At 36.4% G+C, this 19,500-nt stretch overlaps 1 protein-coding gene across 2 annotated transcripts in view; it reads left to right on the top strand.

Moving 5' to 3' along the window:
* Positions 1-19,500, top strand: part of LOC118196697 (arylsulfatase B-like) — a 53,707-nt gene that overhangs the window by 12,592 nt on the left and 21,615 nt on the right. For both annotated transcript variants that reach the window (XM_035368150.2, XM_035368149.2), the window contains exons 2-3: positions 972-1,131; positions 18,735-18,847. In XM_035368150.2, the coding sequence (XP_035224041.1) occupies positions 972-1,131; positions 18,735-18,847 (273 nt within the window). The remainder of the gene's footprint in view (positions 1-971; positions 1,132-18,734; positions 18,848-19,500) is intronic.

Raw genomic sequence — 19,500 nt, 5'->3', positions numbered from 1 at the left:
ATGACCTTTTTACAGCAATATTCACCTACTAAGTATGTATTAATAAATATGCTGGTGCAATAGGTTTTTTAATTGGCACTTGTGCATATTTTATAAGCATAAAAAGGCAGTAAGCTAACAAAAATTTATTTTAAAATTAAAAAAAATTTAAAGGGTTTGAAAGAGCAGTTACATATGGACTTTATGGATTCTACTTAAGAAATTGGTCCAAAGAGCAGGTAGTTGAAAAATGAGCTGTCAAAAAGCGAGAAATGCTTATATTACAGTTAATGGAAGTATCGAAAGCTCCACGATAGGATGCAGATACTTCACTTTGCAATGCTTTTAGAAACGAAATTGCATGTAATTGTTTGGTATTCATGGTAGCAGACAGCTTTATAAATTTAAAGCCCAAACATCTGTTGGGTGCTCATCAGCAGCTGATTGCTGGAACTATTCTGTTCTTCGCGAACGAATTGGTTGCATGGAGATTTCGAACTTCCTCCCATGCGTGACGTCAATGCAGTCCGCTTATACGAAGACATTTCTGCTTTGGTAGGTGTATTTTGTTTGCGTTGCTTTGATTGAAATCAATAGACCTACTCAGATCTTTCATGCTTTGATTTATATTAGGCATATTTTAATAGTGCAGTACGTCTTTCGAATTTCGTATCATACGAGGCGTTAATATTTCTCTAATAGAGCTCTGATTCAAAAATTTCGCTGATATAAATCATTGCTATTATTATTTTGAAAAAGCCATACGCCTCATCGCTTGCCGAAAGAACAAAAAGACTTAAATCTCTAACTGACTATTTTTTAGTTTCTCTAACTGACTATTTTTGTTAAAATCTCTAACTGACTATTTTTTAGTTTCTAAACTTATAAATATAGTTTAACAGAAAGCTTCCTGTGTCAGTAAAACTGAGATATGAATATCTGAAGAGAAATTTTGTTCCCAAATAATTAAAAATTTTTTATTTTTATTTTAGGGATGGAATGATGTTAGTTTTCACGGGTCACCGCAGATCCCTACGCCTAATATCGATGCTCTTGCTGCAAGCGGAATTGTGCTCAACAACTATTATACGCATCCACAATGTACTCCATCGAGAGGAGCTCTTTTATCAGGAAAATATGCTAATAGACTTGGTGAGTAAATGATCTTTCCATTAAAGTTATCTAAAACTTGTAATTAACTTATTTCATGCCATACTAATGTGTTGTGACGTTTAATATTCCATAACGTGTAACTGCAGTGCTTGAATTTCGGACGTTTTATGCAACATTAACAAAAAGACTTTTTTTTTTATTAGAGTCATTTTATCTCAGCCTACATGAAAAATTCAAATTATAATTTGAACTTCTTTTCAGATTCGGCAAAGAAGTTAAGCAAAATTTAGACCATATTTAAACACAGAATGTAATTTCAAATTTCTAAAGAATGCAAATTAAAAAAATGGAGCAGATTCAGTTCTACAAGTTTTAAGCAGAGCCTCTTCACTTTACTATGAATCATTTCTTAAAAGTTGCACTGTTTTCTTAAATGAAATAAAACCGTTTGAAAGTAACCGGCTTTGAAAGACTGAAGACTTGGATGTATGTCTATAATGTCCGTAACATTATTATTACCTGTTATAGAAACAGTAAACTTAAAGACTGTTAACTGATGAGTACACGCTCATACGTCTTAACAATGTTGTCATGCTACAACGATGCGATAATTACATCTCAGGTCTTAAAAGCGGAGTGTTGTTCACATATAGAATTGCTGCTTTAAAAATATAGAACTGTTGGATCACGAATCGAACTTGCGAACTTGGTTATGCAATTAGATTATATGAAGTATCGAATATTAATGGATGTTTATGTTTAATCAATTACGGCAGACTACGAAAGTGCTGTCAGCCTGAGGAGCGGGATACCTTCGTGGAGGACTTACTAATAGGAACAATGGGAAACTTAATGAATAAATTCTCTCAAAGTTTGAGGAAAGATAGTGCTGATAAATTAGAAATCCCACTTTTGACAGGCCTGTGGTGCAGTTTATACATTTAAATTATTAAATAGTTAATTCTAACATAGAAATCGACAAAGCATGTGTAGCGATGCAGTTAATTTGCAATTAATATGTGGCATATTATTTGCAGTAAGAACTAAGGTATCTGCCCCCAAAGTAAAGAGAATGATTAAATTTCTTTTTATTGAACATGCATGCAATTACGTCTTATCTTCAAAATAGTTGGCCATTCAATCGAATATAAGGATTCCAGCATTGCTGCCACTGTTTATAGGCAGTGGAAGAAGTCTTTATTTGATACGCTCACTTTGAAATGTTGTTCAGTTCCAATTTTTCTTTTATTCAGTAGATGGTAAGCTTCTTGATATTCTTTTTTTTTCTTATAAACAGTGATGTGTGATTTGGAGCAAGGTCTTAGTGATACAACTACTTATCTGCAACTTCATGATGACCACTCACAACACCTTTTATTCAAACTTTTTGTTATCTGTAAGTATGTGCGTGTGTACTAGTCACATTGTTCTCATTTCTTGAAACTGAAGAACGCTCTATGTGTTATTCGTATTCAGCATTTTCCCATTCATTTATGTAACCCTTGTGTCACCAGAAGATTTAGGTAGAGAGCAAACTAATATCCTCATCAGTCATCTTCAACAGCTGCAGCATTTAAGAAGCAGACTTTCTAAGTATCACGGGAAACTTTATTGGGTAATGTTGCACAAGATTCCTTTGCATTTCCGCTTATGACAATACATGAAAACTATTACGCACTTTGCTAACGTACATACTGTTACCAAAACTGGGACTAACTGAGGAAAGTCAAATTCTAAGCCTGGGTTGTCCTTCAAATTGACTCGAGACTTAATTCCTTTTCCTTGTTCTTCTGCGCTGCACAAAATAATCATTATAATCAATTTGGGACAGACCGTGTGTATACTCCAATTCAGAAATCATTTTTAAAGAAGTTGGAAACAAAACTCTGGAGCCTACAGATTAATGAAATAGTTAATTTGCAGTATGTTTGGCAAACGCTTCTGGAGTGATTATCAACGAACATTTTAAAATTAATTTGAAGCTCGATGCTGCTGTTGTTGTCTTGCCCATGTATTTCATGGAAGAATAGTTGTCAGAACTTCAAGGAGGTTGGACTTCTATTTTCCATTTATTTACTTTTAACTGTATTTTTGAGAAAGAGCACCGTTCGAGAGTTCCCACACCTTTCCCCTGCCACCAAACTACAGGAGAAGACTATCTCGATGTTAACTGTATTATACTAATATTATACTAATGTTGTTAGTTATGGTAAAGCATTCGACATTTGGTCAAGCAATGGGAGAGGGGCTAAGACCGCTGAACAGTGGTAGCTCGATCAGCTTTCGGATTCTGGCGAAAGGTTTGGCTGCAAGAGTGTTTACGTGATTTACCCGATGTATAATGTAAAATGGCAGCAACATAGATAATTTGAAAACTTGTTTTATAATTGTTGTTTTGGCAGTATTTTTCCAAGATCAAAAATTGTTTGTTTTCCATTTCAGATTTTAAAAGAATTATATAAGTAAAATAATGTATGTCAAACTTTCGTGAAAAGGTTGGCTCACGTGAAAGGTTCGTGAAAGGCTGTTTTATAATTTTTGTTTTGGTAGCATTTTTCAAGATCAAAAGTTGTTTGTTTTCCATTTCAAATTTTAAAAGATTTATGTAAGTAAAATAATTTATGTCAAACTTTCATGAATTCATTTTAAAATTTAAATTTTCGTCAGTCAAAGTTATTCAAAGATGACGGCTGCTATATTAATATTGTTTTCTAAAGTAAGAATTAATTAACGCTTGGGGTTTGGGAAAAAGAAACCCTTCAGTCTGAAAATCTACAAAAATCTCTCACAGATAGTTAAAAAAATAATCATTTGAACGCATTTCAGAATTATTGCATCGATACGAAGCTTTAAAATGCATATACTGTTTAATATATATAGCTTTCTGAATAAAAGTGGAACATTTATTTGCAGCGGATATTTTGTAAGGATTATGTTAATTTTATTAACAGTTAAATTTTGAGCTAAACTTCTTTCCTGTCAAATTCTTAACTTCAACTTACTACTTCCGGGCAGAACGCAGTTTTAGATTCATGTCTGAATACATAATGAGGAGGAGCGGTTTTTAACCGCGAAGTTCTGCTTGCTGAGTTACAGAGAATCAGAGTTTCTGATTAGCGCTCGTCCGCCGTTTTGGCTACTCTCTCCCAAAGCTGTTATTACCCTCGGCTGTACTCAGGCCTTTGATAGCTTCGCAGTCAATTAACTTTAAGGAGCCAACTTGGTTAGAATCTTGATAGCTTCAGCTATATCTCTTTAAATTAGTTTCAGTTTACTTCTTAGCCTCTTAAGTTCAAGCCCAAGTGTCGGCTTTTATTTTACACTCCAAGACGGAGTTCTGTCAAACCTTATTTGAATAATAAAGGGTTATTTGCCTTTCCATCTTGTTGTTTCTTGTCCCACGAACTCAGGCGATTATTCGTTTATCAGTTCTTAAGATTCTTTACGTTCAACAGCAACTTAGCCTTTACAAAGTAGAGAATTATACAATTTTATGATATTGTATTAAATTACAATGCATTTTAAATAAAATCTGTATACCTAAATGTCGCAAGAATATGCATGGAAAGACTAACTTACGATTATTATATACAGTGTTGTCTAAAGCTTTAAAACAGAGTTCATATAACTCAGTTCTATCTAAGGGTCAAAACTAAGTGAAACAGGAAGTTTTAGATCTAAAAACTGTCAGAATCACAGTGCTTCAAAAATGCCTACAACTAATGTGTGCATATCCTTGATAAAGACATAAATGCCGGATGAAAATTTACTTCTATTAAATACCTATATGTGAAAACTTGATATACGCGAAATTTCCAATATAGTTTCGACAAAGAAATGATCACAATATTTAATAACTGAAAACTTCATTTCTCAAAGTCCACTGACATTTGAAAAATTAAATAGGGAAAATTGATTCTGGGACGAAATAGAAATATTTCATTCCATAAAATAATAAGCAAATTCCCATTCCGTAATTTTTCTTAATAAGATGAACCGAGTAAATCGTTCCAGATTTAATTGTATATATTGTATGTATTGAAATTCGTGCTACATGTGGGGAAAAACGGGATCATATAAAGGGGAAAATAATCATAATTTGTATTTTTCACTTGGAATAATGTCAACACAATATGACTTTTAAATATCCATTAGAATTTCCTTCATTTCTGAATAAAAGTTCCATAATTTCAAAATATTATTTTAAGACTTTAAAGTGTTATTTTATGGTGGTTTGTTAATTACTATACAACGTATTGTATGCAGTTTTTGCATTAATAGTCACTTAAAGAAGACAATTAATTATTGCATATCAACGTGCGGAAACAAGTGTTTGCTGTGTTTTGTCAAGTAACGAATACCTTGAATAATGTCAAGATTTTATGAGAATGAATAAAAAGAGAAATGAAGCGAATTTGTCAATAAATCAAGCTTTCAAGTTTGAATACAACAAAAGAACAGTATTTTTTTATGAACTAAGTGCGTGACTTCAAACAGATATTTCTGCGACTGGTCCTTGAAAGACGCATTCCTTGCACTCACTTAGATAGGAATAGGGATAAAATGTAATGAAGAAACAGAAAAAAGGGAAAGCGAAACCGTTATCAAAGAGATATAAAAATAATTTATATTTTCTGGGAAAGTTCTACTCTTATTTCCATGGAAGAAAATACTACTCTGAGAAATAAAACTTTTTTATCGATCACATGATACAAAAGAGTTTTTTTTTTTTTCATTGAATCTCATCTGTTTTAACTAAAGAGAGAAAGAATGAAAAAATGTTTAGAAATTTGTAAATCTTTGTAATTTTATATACATTTTATAAATTTTTTGTCATCTTAATGGAAATATTTTTAAGCCATATTTACAAAAAATTCCTTTTTGTAAAATCAAGTTTCAAAGAAATGCATATGTACTCACATTTTCAAAATTTCAATTTTTTTTTTATTAAATATGCAGAGTGAATTTGCTTGCTTAGACTCAGCAATATCCCCCGAGGCTCGCACAACGTTTTTGAGAACTAAGACAATGGAATTGTCCTATAGTGGTCATTATACCTAAGATACACTAAATTATCAGCCTGCGCGAAAGAGGATTTTCGCACCTTTTAACATTGCTGTTCGTAGGGAATGTAAAGCAAATAATGTAATACGAGTGTGAAAGAGTGGATTGAAGAGAACCAGACATGTCGAAATCCCGGAGATGGACCTCGAAATTTAGCGATACGATAGAATGATAAGCATCTTATCCACATGGTAGTGGCGTAAAGTGCAGCTTCTTCTTAAGTGTTAGCAAAGCATTAGAGTACTGGTACAGGCATGATATTATCTGCTTTCACGATTCGAAAGCATTTGCTGTTAAAATATCATTTGCGGGCATTCCTTTGGGAAAGACTCCTTTTGACTGTGAAGCATCGATGCCTGAGACTATAATGGAAGCATGGGCATAGAAAATGGCTTGTAACAACAGGCCATCTTTTTATGACAATCCTGCTTAAACCTGATATACAGGTACTCCTTAGACTGGATTGACGCGCCATTTTCCAGCCTATATTTTAGAATATCATACTAGATAAAAGACAAGAGAGATAATATTGTAGGATCGTACACTTTCCGCTATCATGCAAAAAGACGATCTTAATAACAAGCCAAGCGATTTCTCTCCCAGGCGTGAAGAAGTAGCGCACAGGAAAAGGGTTTAAATTGTCCTTTTATTTGATTAAAACTCTTTAACAAAAATGCACGTACTTCGTGCTCATAATAAAACAGACTACTTGCGGTGGAAACTAAAGAATAATTTAAAAATAATTTAAATGGCAAAGAGTAGTGCTGGACTATTTAAAACTAACAGCTTGACTCAGCAACCTACGCCGAAGACAGACTTCATTAAAGCCTATCTTCGGTGTCTAACGGCCAGAAGGCGTAGCGGAAACTAAGAATAATAGCAGGAAGGACAGACTAGCAACGTGTGCTATGCTGGCGAAATCACGCTCTGCCTAACTTTCTATTTTCGCCCGTTTAAATACTCTTCTTCTCTTTAACTTAATTTTCATCTTAACGAAGAAATGCGAGGCGAATTGAGGAGTTCGGAAAAGATTAAAAAAACTTAGAATAATTGGTTATTCAACTACAATATAAGACGCCACTAGTTGTCATGAGGGATTATAGCTTCCATGAACTGTGGGCATTTTCAGTCGCAACCGCTGTATCAAGAAAGTTGTAGAGGCTTAAGTTATAATCTTCCTTCAGCATTCCCTGGAACTATTTCATCAAGAAGAAGTCAGAACACATGCTGCCTGGAATGTCAAAGTCTTCCTAACTGCATAGTGCACAACGAACAGGACAGAACCAAACACATAGGGCACTAGGTTTTTGCTATCAAGTAAACGTGTATAGCTGTTTCATGCTACTACATGACAAAAAACCCAAGAAAGCTACGAATGCTCCCAACGGCCGCAGCAGCTCGACGTCCAGCCGTAGCTGAAACGCTGTCCCAGCTAACCTTCAGATATCTCCAGGGCGCGCACAGATGCAAGTACTCAATCACATTCGCCATTGATTAAAACTAACTCTCATTACATGGTGAATATTTCAAATGTCTATTGAACATACATATACCAAGCACAAAAGTGAACATTCATAATACCTTGTAATCATATATAGCGAAAATGTCAAATATATGGTGACCGCATGAAATACATGGTGAACATATCTTTCCAGCTCATTTAGACGACGCAGGAGGGAGAAACGACATTTGAAGAAGCATAAAAGAAAACTTTTGTAGTGGATTTCTCATTCGGAAAGCGCTTTGTAAGGTCAAAGTTTGTTCACAATTTCGTGTTATGCCTCGAATAATAATAAGAAATTCTTACCAGCAACTGTCGAATACGATAGAGGCAGGATCTTTGCCTATCGAGAGTGTGGCTTATCGTTTCGTGATATCGGCCGTTGCTCTAGTCGACATCCAGTCATTGTCTTGCGAATAAGGGATTAATGGGTTGCTGAAGGTCGTACTGAATGGCATGCAGGATCTCAACGACCTCCATGATTAAAGTCCGAGAGGACACATATATTGGGAGGTCAGCCTTGTAAAATCGTAGAACCACATCACGGACCATTAGTCAAGAAATGAGCATATTTGCAGCACGCCCAGTATCCGCTCGTATGGTTCGTCGACGTTTGCAGCGGCGTGGACAATCAGCATGGCGACCATTATTTCGGCTTCCCTTCACAATGCAGCATAGAGAGAGACAGCGGTTCTTGTGCGCCGAACGACAAAGCTGGACACAGGCGTGATATAGTGTCTTTTCAGACGAGTTCCGGTTCTGCTTGCAGTATTCTGATGGCCGTATACGTGTCTGAAGCCTCCGAGGAGACCACATAGTGCCTGCTTGCATTCAGTATCGGTATAAGGGCACTGCACTTGGTGTAATGGTTTGGGCAGCCGTTGCGTACACCCCACGCACATCTCTGGTTCACATCGACGGTAATTTAGCGCAGATAGGTACATTTCTGACAACGTACAACGCCTAGTATACTGAGTATCAAGCTATCGAGTTGATCTTGGGGAAGATTACTCCACTCAGTAAGCAATGCTCTCTGAAGTTCCGCTCACATGTAGGAGGTGCTTGACGGGCTGCAATTCGTGGGCCAAACATCCCCGCACATGCTGTATCGGATTCAAGTTATGTGAGAATGCTGGCTTTTCCATACGGAAGATATCCTCAGATTGAAGGCGTTCTTTTACAAAGTTTGCACGGTGAGGACAGGCATTGTCATCCGTAAACAAAACTTCTGCACCCATGACACCCCTAAACAAACGTACACGTTGTTCCAGAATGATGTTCCGATAAATTTGGCCTATCATGGTTCCGATCTGAACATAGAGATCTGTCCTGGAATTTGTTGTTCTGGAGCCACCCCAAGCAAACAATCCTGAACCGCCGCAACAGTGTTCAATGATGTTGTCTTGATTATAGCGAGTACCTGGAGTTCTCCATTTGAAAGTCCGACGTGAAACATACTGCAAGCTAAACCTGGACTCGTCGAAAAACGTTCACACAAGTCCAATGTGACGATGTCCACATTGCATGTTCTCTAATCCAGGCTACCCGTTTGCGACAGTGAGTTGCCGTGAGCAGAAAATATCTGACATACCTGCGAGCATATAGCCCAGTCTGTCCCAAATGTCTGTAAACGGTTTGCCTTGAAACTGCTGTACCCGTGGCTGAAGCTAGCTGGCGAGACATGTCTGATGCTGTGCACTGTCTGCTTCTTTTGGCAGTTTCTGCCAAATACCGGTCGTCATTTACCTTAGTAACTCGGAGGCGACCTGCACTTTAACGTCTTCTGACATTTCCATCATTTTGGAATCGTTGCCAAAGCCTAGAAATGGCACTTTGGGCTATTACAAGTTCTTTGGATACTTCCATCTGAACACGCCCACATTCTAGGCGGCCAATAATTCTACCATGTAAAAAGTGGTCCACATGCGTCCTCTGTGTCATAATAACTCGGTTGTGGCACTGAGCGACTTACAGAACGCTCGTGAACAATTTTACTTTTCCAAGTTCCACTGTGAGCCGCGAATAGCTGGCTGCAATGCCAACTGTATTCCGGCTGTCATAAGGTAGACGCTTCTTCGAGCACATCAGGTGAGGAAATGCTTGACTGTGAGTCCAGAGGACAGCTTTGCAGGTATAGGGGGAGTGACCATTTGTCACGTGAGAGATTTGAGGACATCAACAATTTTACTTCTTTGTTACCTCTCCTTATATACACTTCTATTACACTCTCGTCATTGTGACGTACTATTGGCGTCATCTTGATGGCTTCCTATAATTTGTTCATTATTCTTGAAGATGTGTGGGATCATTCTACCGGCGTACTTTAGAGTTCGATTTCCGTGTGATTCTGAATTATCCTTAATTTATGGACATGAGTTTACATCACAATTTACATTAACAATGTAAGATTCCGGAAATGCTACAATTGTCAGAAAACTGTTAAAAATGAAAATTAGTGTCCTAACAAGATAATTTCCTTAAGAATATGGCAATGCAATACGAAATGCATATATTTGATAATCATGAGCTGCTTGAAAAATTCAGGGTCTAGTTACTTAATATAGCTATTACATTTCTGATAAGATATGTAAAAAGACAATCGACTCAGGTTTCTCTCTTACTATTATCAACAAATATAATTTATAAATAAATGTTTGTTCGGCATATCGTTAGCGAGAGCATGCCACCGAAAAGATTGAATATGGGAGCTTTCAAATGTATCCCATAAATTTGTACACTTTAGCTTGATTAGAAATATGGTATTTATGTAATTATATTTATTTTTTGGAATACTGCCACGACAAATATCATAAAAATACTTGATAGGTATAAATAAAAGTTCGATTAAGATACGGTAATATTATGAGCCTTCAGTTATCAGGTTCAATGTTCCGTCTTACTTTCTTTGGGAACATGCAAGGACCTGACTCGGAACAGAGAGCTTACTAAAGCTATGTTCAATAACTGTGGGAAGTAGACAGGATACACAAGAAGGGTATACAAAACCCTTTATTTTTCTCTCTTTACAATAATTTCCGTACTTCGGAATACAAAGACCCACTACTTGTGGTCTAAACGTAAGAATATAAAAATATAACTAAATTCTAACTTAACTTTGAAATAATAAACGTGGAAGATTGGCCTTATATTAACAGGAAGCCGTATGTAGTACAGAGAACTGTTAACACAACAATACGTTTAAAATTATCAAGAGGATTAAACCTCTGGCCTGGAAGGCAACCAGCAACTGAGTAAACTTCTAAGGTAAGCGGTCTGCTTCGACTAACTCCTTCTTCTCTCTCGCTTAGCAAAAAGCCAAAGCTTAAGTACTTGGCGTTCGCCAGACAAATTTTGCATAAATAAGTTAACGCTTTTAATTCTGGCCGGAAGTAGAAAATAAGAAGTGATAGTAAAGATTTAAAATAAAATAAACGTTAGTAAAACTTAAGATCCTTACATACTTCCCGCCAGAGTTAATTAGTTTGAAACTGAGGTCTAAAACGACCTTGTTGAAAACGTTTAGCTCTAGAATCTAAAGCGAGGCCAATCTTTTACAAACATTTCTCGCTAGAAACTAGAAATTTAAAAAAAAGAAATTTGTTTTTACAATAGCAGCTCCAAGGACACGCAATTTTTCATCTGTACTGCATCTAAACAGGAGCTTTTATTCAAATCTGGTTCCTTCCAGAGATCTGGAAGGAAAACTAGTTTAACGAAATGTTACACAATGAAATGGCAAGTAACATGCATATTTATATTTCTCTTAACATTCTTATTTCATTCATGACTATTTTAATTATCTCTCCCGTGCTCTCTGACATGTGTTGTAAAAGAACACCAAACATGAATGTGTTTATGTATACGTGTTCAACACTTCCTCCTACAATCAAAACACTAACGTGTTAAAAATTCAACATACAAAGACCTCGTAACACACCCTAACTTCAACTCTAAACCCTGAGGTACTACTCTGAAAGTGGCTAACTCTGAAGTGTAGCGTCAGAGAGCCTAACTACATTCATTTAACCTTTAACACATATTCACCATGATTTGGTCTTTTTACAGTCACACGAATAAAAAAAATTTTTAACGTTACTTTCACTTTTACCATATCACGGTATTTCTTAACATTTAAAATAACAGTTCACATTGTATATAAGAACATATTAACATGCCGTTAATTTTACGCATTTTAAAACATACATTAGTAGTACATTGTTAACTTCTATTCTTTTCAAAGCAAGTGCCAATTCTTTCTACATTGTAATACTACATTTCAAAAAGTCTTTCAGACTAAAACTTCTTACTTGCCAGAATGTTTTAAATAAAATTTATACAATAACTTTTACAATATTTAAGTCTTTACATATTCCTATTATACATCAACTTTAGTTTTACGCGCGAGTAATTGAAAAACATAATACCAAAATCGGTAACAACTCATTTCTCGCCTTTTTCGCGATAAAGGTAGACCTCGCATGAGGTAAAACTTCTTGAAATCTGCCACTTGCAGTAAGAATGAAAGATTAACTTAAGTTTGCAAAGTAACATAAAATTTTACTTATCTTTGTGATATTCGGACATTCTTTTCTGAGCCCAGTCCTGGAAGGTAGCACAGATTCTCGTTTGATTTATCCTCCTTCTTGTGCGGGCTCGCCCTTCAGAGCCTTCCTCTAGAAGCTTTCTTTTTTTCTCCAGTTCGGTCACCCTTGAATACCTTCTTTTTCGCCTCTGCCTGTGGTCTTGGCCGTTTGATGGCAGCTGGTCTTGGCGGAACCGGGAAACTTCTTTCGCGTTCCTGCTTGGACCTCGTTGCTGGCCGTTCAAATTTTCCTTGTAACTTTTCCTCCGCCGCTGGTGGCCCTTCCGCAGTTCGGCGACATTTGCTGCGGAGAGTCTTGTCGGATGAGTAGATCTTCCGTTTTAGAGCCGGGTTATAGTTGCCGTCATTTCTCCTGGCTCTCTTTGCATACGTCGTCCTTTTCCCTTCTTCATTCTGGGGGAGTTCGTGAGCTCTAATTTTCTGGACGGTGGAACGGCTTCTTTTTCTTGTTACCTTCACTTTTCCTGCGGGGAAACTTTCTTTTCACTTGCTTCTGTCTCTCATTGGCTTGCCCTTGTATTTGTCGTTGTTCCACCTCTGGAGCTTGTGCCTGCCGTGTCTGCCGTGCCGGATCCTGCAAAAGACCTGTAAATATTTGCATTTTATTACGATCATAGTAGGGTTTGATTTGATCAATGTTTGCGGAGCATGTTTCACCATTTTAACACTACTACAGCGTGAGTTATTTTTTCTATGACATATGGTCCTTCAAATCGTTGAAAAAATTTGGCAGTTTTATCTTCTGGTGCTGAAAAAAGTGAATGCTTAATTTTTAACACTTCAACCCCTACTTTATAAGTTACTCCCCGTCGTTTCATATCATAATAAAGCTTTTGTTTTCTCTGTCCTACTTCAGTATTCTTTTTTGCTTCTTTAATTAATTTTTCTATATTACCCATTTTAAATTCTGGGGCTCTTTGTTGCACATAAAATAATTTATCTAACGGCGTTATAATCTTTCTGCCTAAAAATAACTCAGCAGGAGTTTTGCCCGTTGTATCATGTTTTGCGGTCCTAAGGGCGAAAGCAAATTCATTGACATAGTTATCCCAGCTTTTATGAAAATTGTTAACATAACTATGGATAATTTTCACTATATTTCTATTGACCCGTTCCGCTATATTTGATTGCGGCCGATATGGGACCATTTTTAAATGAAGTATGCCCAGTTTTTGGCACATGTCTTCAAATACATTACTTACAAATTGAGGACCATTATCCGATATAACTTTTAGGGGCGCCCCGTATTTTAAAAAATATTTATTTAAAATAGAATCAGTGACTAATTTCGCGGAGGCTCGTTTTAAGGGAACAATTTCGGTCCACTTACTAAAATGATCAACCATAACAAGGAGATAGCGACTTTTATTTAACTGACTTTTTGGGAAAGGGCCCAATAAATCGATGCCAATTATTTCATTTGGAAATTCGGATTTAATACTATTTAGAAACCCGGCCGGGCGGAAATTAATATAATTAACTGCTTGACATGTTGGGCAGGACTGGACATACGCCCTTGTTAACTTTTGCAGTTCAGGAAAGTAGACTGCCTCGCGTACGCGTTGGATAGTTTTTCGAATACCAGCATGAGAAGCTAAAGGGCTGTCATGGAGCTCCTGCAGGATATTTAATCTAAGACTAGCTGGGATAACAGGTCGAAATTCGTTGTTGGAATTCGTAGTTTTTCTATAAAATAATAGACCATCTATTAGTTTGTAATGGGCCGCCCTATTTCTTATCGCCACAATATCTTGGTCGCTAAAATTTTCAGGATCCTTTAAATACTCATAAATGCTTCCAAACTCAGGATCCTTACCCAGTTCGGTTATTACAGTTTCTCGGGAATTTATTGTACATGCTGTGAGCATTGCCATCTTTACAGTATTAGCTTCTTCATCTATTTTAATTCTGGATAGGGCATCTGCTACGATATTTTCCTTTCCGGGGGTATGCTTGATTACCAGATTATATTCTTGTAGCTTGAGTGCCCATCTTATTAACCTTGGGGATAAGTTTTTCCCTGAGTACAATCTAGTTACCGCCGCATGATCAGAGTACACTGTTATTGGCGCCTTTCCAAAATAGACTCGGAACTTTTGCACTGCTAACAGAACTGCAAGTGCCTCTCTTTCGGTCGCGGAATAGTTTCTTTGTGTTTGATTTAAAGTCGTCTAAAAAATGCCACGGGCTGCTGATTTTGCGAAAGTACCGCTCCTACCGCATAATCCGAAGCATCCGCTGAAATTTCTAAATTCTCATCCTTTTCAGGAAATTTCAACACAGGGGCTTGCGTTAACGCTTGTTTTAATTTTTCGAAAGCACTATTGGCTTCGGCCGTCCACGAGAATCTTGCCTTTTTCCTTTTTAATTTTAACAATGGTTCAGCAATAGCTACAAAATCTTTTATAAAGGACCTATAATATGAACAAAGTCCTAGAAAAGAAGAGAGCTTCTTCGCCGTGTTTGGAGTCGGATACTTTTGTACAGCGATTATTTTTGATTCGTCTGTCTCGATTCCTTTCTGAGATATTTTGTAACCTAAATATTTTAATTCAGGGGCTGCAAATTTGCACTTTTCGACATTAACTTTTAGACTGGCCTCATTTAATAAAGAAAACACCTGTCTTAAATCCTGTACATGTTGGTCGAGATTATCACTAGTAATAATGATATCGTCTAAATAGATAAATGTGGACTTTCCAAGAACAGGCCTTAACACAATGTCCATACATCGCTGAAATGTTGCCGGTGCCCCTGAAAGGCCAAACGGCATACGCAGAAATGCATATGTGCCAGACTTGGTTATAAAAGCAGTCTTAGGCACGTCCTCAGGCCTAACCCCTATTTGAAAATAACCAGTCGTTAAGTCTGAAGTCGTCATATATTTGGTGGGTGTTATGTTCCTTAGAATTTCTTCAATAATAGGTAACGGATATACCGGATATTTAGTTATGGAGTTTAATTTACGGTAGTCAATTGCGAGTCTCCACCTTTTTGGATGTGTCAAAGGATAGTCATTATTTTTCTTACATAAAACCACCGGGCTAGCATAACTACTTGAGATGGGCGTTATGATCTTTTTACGTAGCATATCGGTGATATGCCATTCTATAATTTTTTCCTTATTCTTATCATACCGGTATGCTTTGTGGCGAACTGGCATTGAATCTCCGGTGTCAATACTATGGTTAGTAACCTGAGTAAATCCTGGAATATCACTAAATAACGAAGCAAATTCACTTACCACTTGTCGGATTCTTCGTTGCTCTTCATTAGGCAGGTGGTCAAGGTTTAACATCGGCAGTTCAGCCTTTTCTTCAGGAACTGGTTTCATTATCAGCTTAAGGGACGCTTCATTAAAATCTAGCGTTGCTTGTGCGTCTGAAAGAAAATCTATTCCTAAGATAATATGTGCTTGCAGATTCTTTACTATGAAAAACATAACCTTTACTTGTTCGTCCTTGATACGGACATACAGCGGTAATTTACCTATACACTTACATCTTTCTCCTTGCGCAGCTAACACTGTCGTATTATCCGAATTATATATACGATATTTACGAAAATACTTCCTAAAAAAATCTTCTGCCACACAGGAACACTGCGCGCCTATTTCCAGGAGTGCGGTGGCTGGGATATTATTCACAAATACTTCAATCTTCGGAAGAGTCAAATTTTTCACCATTACTGTATTTAACTTGAAGGAAGAGGGGTTTTCGTGGCCTTCGGATTTCCGCACCCTCCCGTCAGCAGAAATCCGTGTTAGTTTAAATTGTTTTTCATTTCCGTGCTTTCCTTCTTTTTCCACTAGCCTTGAGACTTTTTTCCTGGATTGCTATTGAACTGTCGACGTTCGCCGACTGTTTTTGAATGCTCGGGTTTCCTTGCCCACTGATTTGCTTTGCTTCCGTAGCCGTGTGCTTGAGTTTGCTGTAGTCTTGGCGCACCAAATTGGTTTCGCTGTTGATATTGGCGTCTTCTTTCAATATCAGCCGTTCTTCTACTTTCAAACTGGATTGCTAGCTCAGATAACTTTTCCAGTGTAGTCGGATTTCTTAATTCAATAAAGTCTTGCACTTGGGGCAGTAACCTCGGCAAAATCACTTGAATTATCTCAGGATCCGGACGGTTTCCATACAAGAGTTTGAAGACGTGAATTTTTCTTAAAATAAAGCTTGAGAGATTTTCGATTCTTTGCTGATATATACTGAAAAGTTCCGTTTCTAATTTCGCACGATACCTTACAACAGGGAAGGCTTTTAGCAGGGCAGTCTTGAAATTTTCGTAAGTATAGGTGGGAGTTCCTGCTTGACCCAAGAGACTTCTGCCTATACATTTGAACCAATTAAGCGCTTGGCCCCTCAAAGCGCTGGTAGCTAAGGTAACGTTTTGAAATTCGTGCACGGGGTAGAGCATGAAGTGGTCATCCAATGTTTCCAAAAAACTGGTTACCGGTGAGTTTCCATTAAATGTTGCTTCTGGTTTCATCGAAGCGCGCATGGTCTGGACGATGTAACCAAATCCTTCCAGGGCGGCAGCTGGCATTTCTGGATTCTGAGCCGCTTCTGCAGGCAGCACAGGTTCTTCTTGAAACTCGGCCATGGTTATTCTTCTTCGTTGGGCGCCACTATCAGGTTCAATGTTCCGTCTAACCTTCTTCGGGAACATTCAAGGACCTGACTCGGAACAGAGAGCTTACTAAAGCTGTGTTCAAAACTGTGGGAAGTAGACAGGATACACAAGAAGGGTATACAAAACCCTTTATTTTTCTCTCTTTACAATAACTCTTTCTCTCTTTATAATTTCCGTTCTTCGGAATACAAAGACCCACTACTTATTGTCTAAACGTAAGAATATAAAACTATAACTAAATTCTAACTTAACTTTGAAATAATAAACGTGGAAGATTGGCCTTATATTAACAGGAAGCCGTATGTAGTACAGAGAACTGTTAACACTACAATACGTTTAAAATTATCAAGAGGATTAAACCTCTGGCCTGGAAGGCAACCAGCAACTGAGTAAACTTCTAAGGTAAGCGGTCTGCTTCGACTAACTCCTTCCTCTCTCTCGCTTGGCAAAAAGCCACAACTTAAGTACTTGGCCTTCGCCAGACAAATTTTGCATAAATAAGTTAACGCTTTTAATTCTGGCCGGAAGTAGAAAATAAGAAGTGATAGTAAAGATTTAAAATAAAATAAACGTTAGTAAAACTTAAGATCCTTCACAGTCACTTTTTATACTGTTCTATTGATATGAAGAGGTATTTTACATATAAAAAATTAAGCAAATCAAAATATATTGCTGTCAAAAACAAAGCCATTGTTTTCATTAATAATAATGATGTAATACTGAACTGTATACCAAAATGCTACACGGAAGTGTAACTTTGAAATATTATCTCTAAATTTTGTAATTTGACTAATTAGAAAAATAGCATGCTTAATTCATAGCAACCATTATAAAAATGTTGTTTTTGTGTAATTTAAGAATTACGAAGAGTTTTAAAATTCATTTTTGTACTCAACTTGCACAATTAACATGTAAATTATGAATATTTATATTGACCAACATAATAATTAGGAAAATAGTTATGATAACAACTAGATGCATACCTTATCCATGAAATATCATTCTGAAATATTATTTTATAAATCACAAGATATCTGAATTTTGTTTTTTAGTTATGTTCTTTATGTCTGTTGAAGGTGCTGTTTCTAGCTTGCTCTGGCGCAGCCCGCAAAAAGGCCATAGGGCGACGTAAAGTCTGCCAGGAGGGTCGGGCTGCGTCCCTCATATCATATCATATTACAAGATAGAACGCTGAATAACTATTGGCCCTGATGGTGTTATTTTAAATTTGGATTATTTTCATTATTTTAAAAACAGAATAATTTCATTACAATTAATGTAAATAAGTTTAACTTATGTTACTAAGTTGTATAAAAATAACAAATCCATGTTAAAGGCATTTTTACAGTATTGCGTATGTCTTAATTCAAAGAATTAAAAACATGCATTGCATATAACATAAAATATATAAAAGCATTATAACATTTATAACATTTACTAAGCCACTGATACTTATAACATTTATATAAAGAACGCTAAGGCGCAACACTGTAAAGTGTTTCAAAAGTAGAAGGGCCTACCAGTGGCAGAGCAGTGAAGTCGCTGAACACTCGGTCCGGGGTTCGAATCCCGCGAACGGGCCTGCTACATGGGCGTCTTCGTGGTTTTCTTCATGTGTAACGTGTATACGGGTCAGTTTCCCTTACAAAGTCCTCCACGAAGGCATTTCTCTTTTAGGAGATAGCCCTCGAGGTTTTGCCGTAATCACATATACCAACTGAGATCTGAAAAACGCAAGTTGAATTTCTTTAACTAGTCCACTAAGACCGGGATATACAGAATTGTCCCATTTGTCTTTTGACTGTTGTACATAATGATTATTATAATTCAATTTCATTTAAGGTTTGCACCACGGAAATTTAAGGCCAGCAGAAGCATCAGGTTTACCTTTGAACATTCCAGTTTTACCTGAATATCTCAAAAAGAAAGGTTACAAGACTCATATGGTGGGAAAAGTAAGTTGCGATAAATTTTACTGAATCATTGAATAGTTCTGTGAATGATTTATACTAAATGTTACTCTTTTAGTATGTAAAACAAAATGAAGATTATATTAAATATCTGATTCAGGTGAAATGTAGTATTAGTTTTATTTGCAAATACCATGCTGGATAGATTGATTGTTAAATAGTAAGCCTTTTTTAATGATTAAAATTAAAACTTTCTCTTGTGAAGTATTTTTAATATAAGATTATTAAATCTCCTTAATTACTCTTCTCTACCTTAAGTCATCTGTGTAATTTAAAATCTGAATAAATATGTATAAATAAAAATTCAGCATTGTTTAAGAAAAATAAATAGTTTTGAATACCTGCTTCTGTTTTTTGAAGATTTGAAAGAGAAACTAAGTATGCCTAAACTGCAAAGGATGACGAGATTGAAAATAAATTTTGGGATGGATTAAGTGTATGTAAGTGTATATGAGAAAAGTTTAGTTTAAATGCTTTTTCGATGTAATATTTTTTCTTTGGCAATGTAAACCTGTGCAATAAGTTCTGTAAAGAATAACAGTTTCATTGCATTGTATCAGAAGCAAAATGATGAATAAGAACGATGGGTGTTTCAACTATTGATTTTTAAATGCATTCCGCTATTTTGTGTTTAACTT

The sequence above is a fragment of the Stegodyphus dumicola genome, chromosome X1, assembly GCF_044657685.1.
Source record: "Stegodyphus dumicola isolate Sdum_Otavi_A_Nest chromosome X1, ASM4465768v1".
NCBI classification, from domain to species: domain Eukaryota; kingdom Metazoa; phylum Arthropoda; class Arachnida; order Araneae; family Eresidae; genus Stegodyphus; species Stegodyphus dumicola.
Note: the sequence above shows the minus strand (reverse complement) of the source record. Positions and strands in the feature narration are given on the sequence as shown.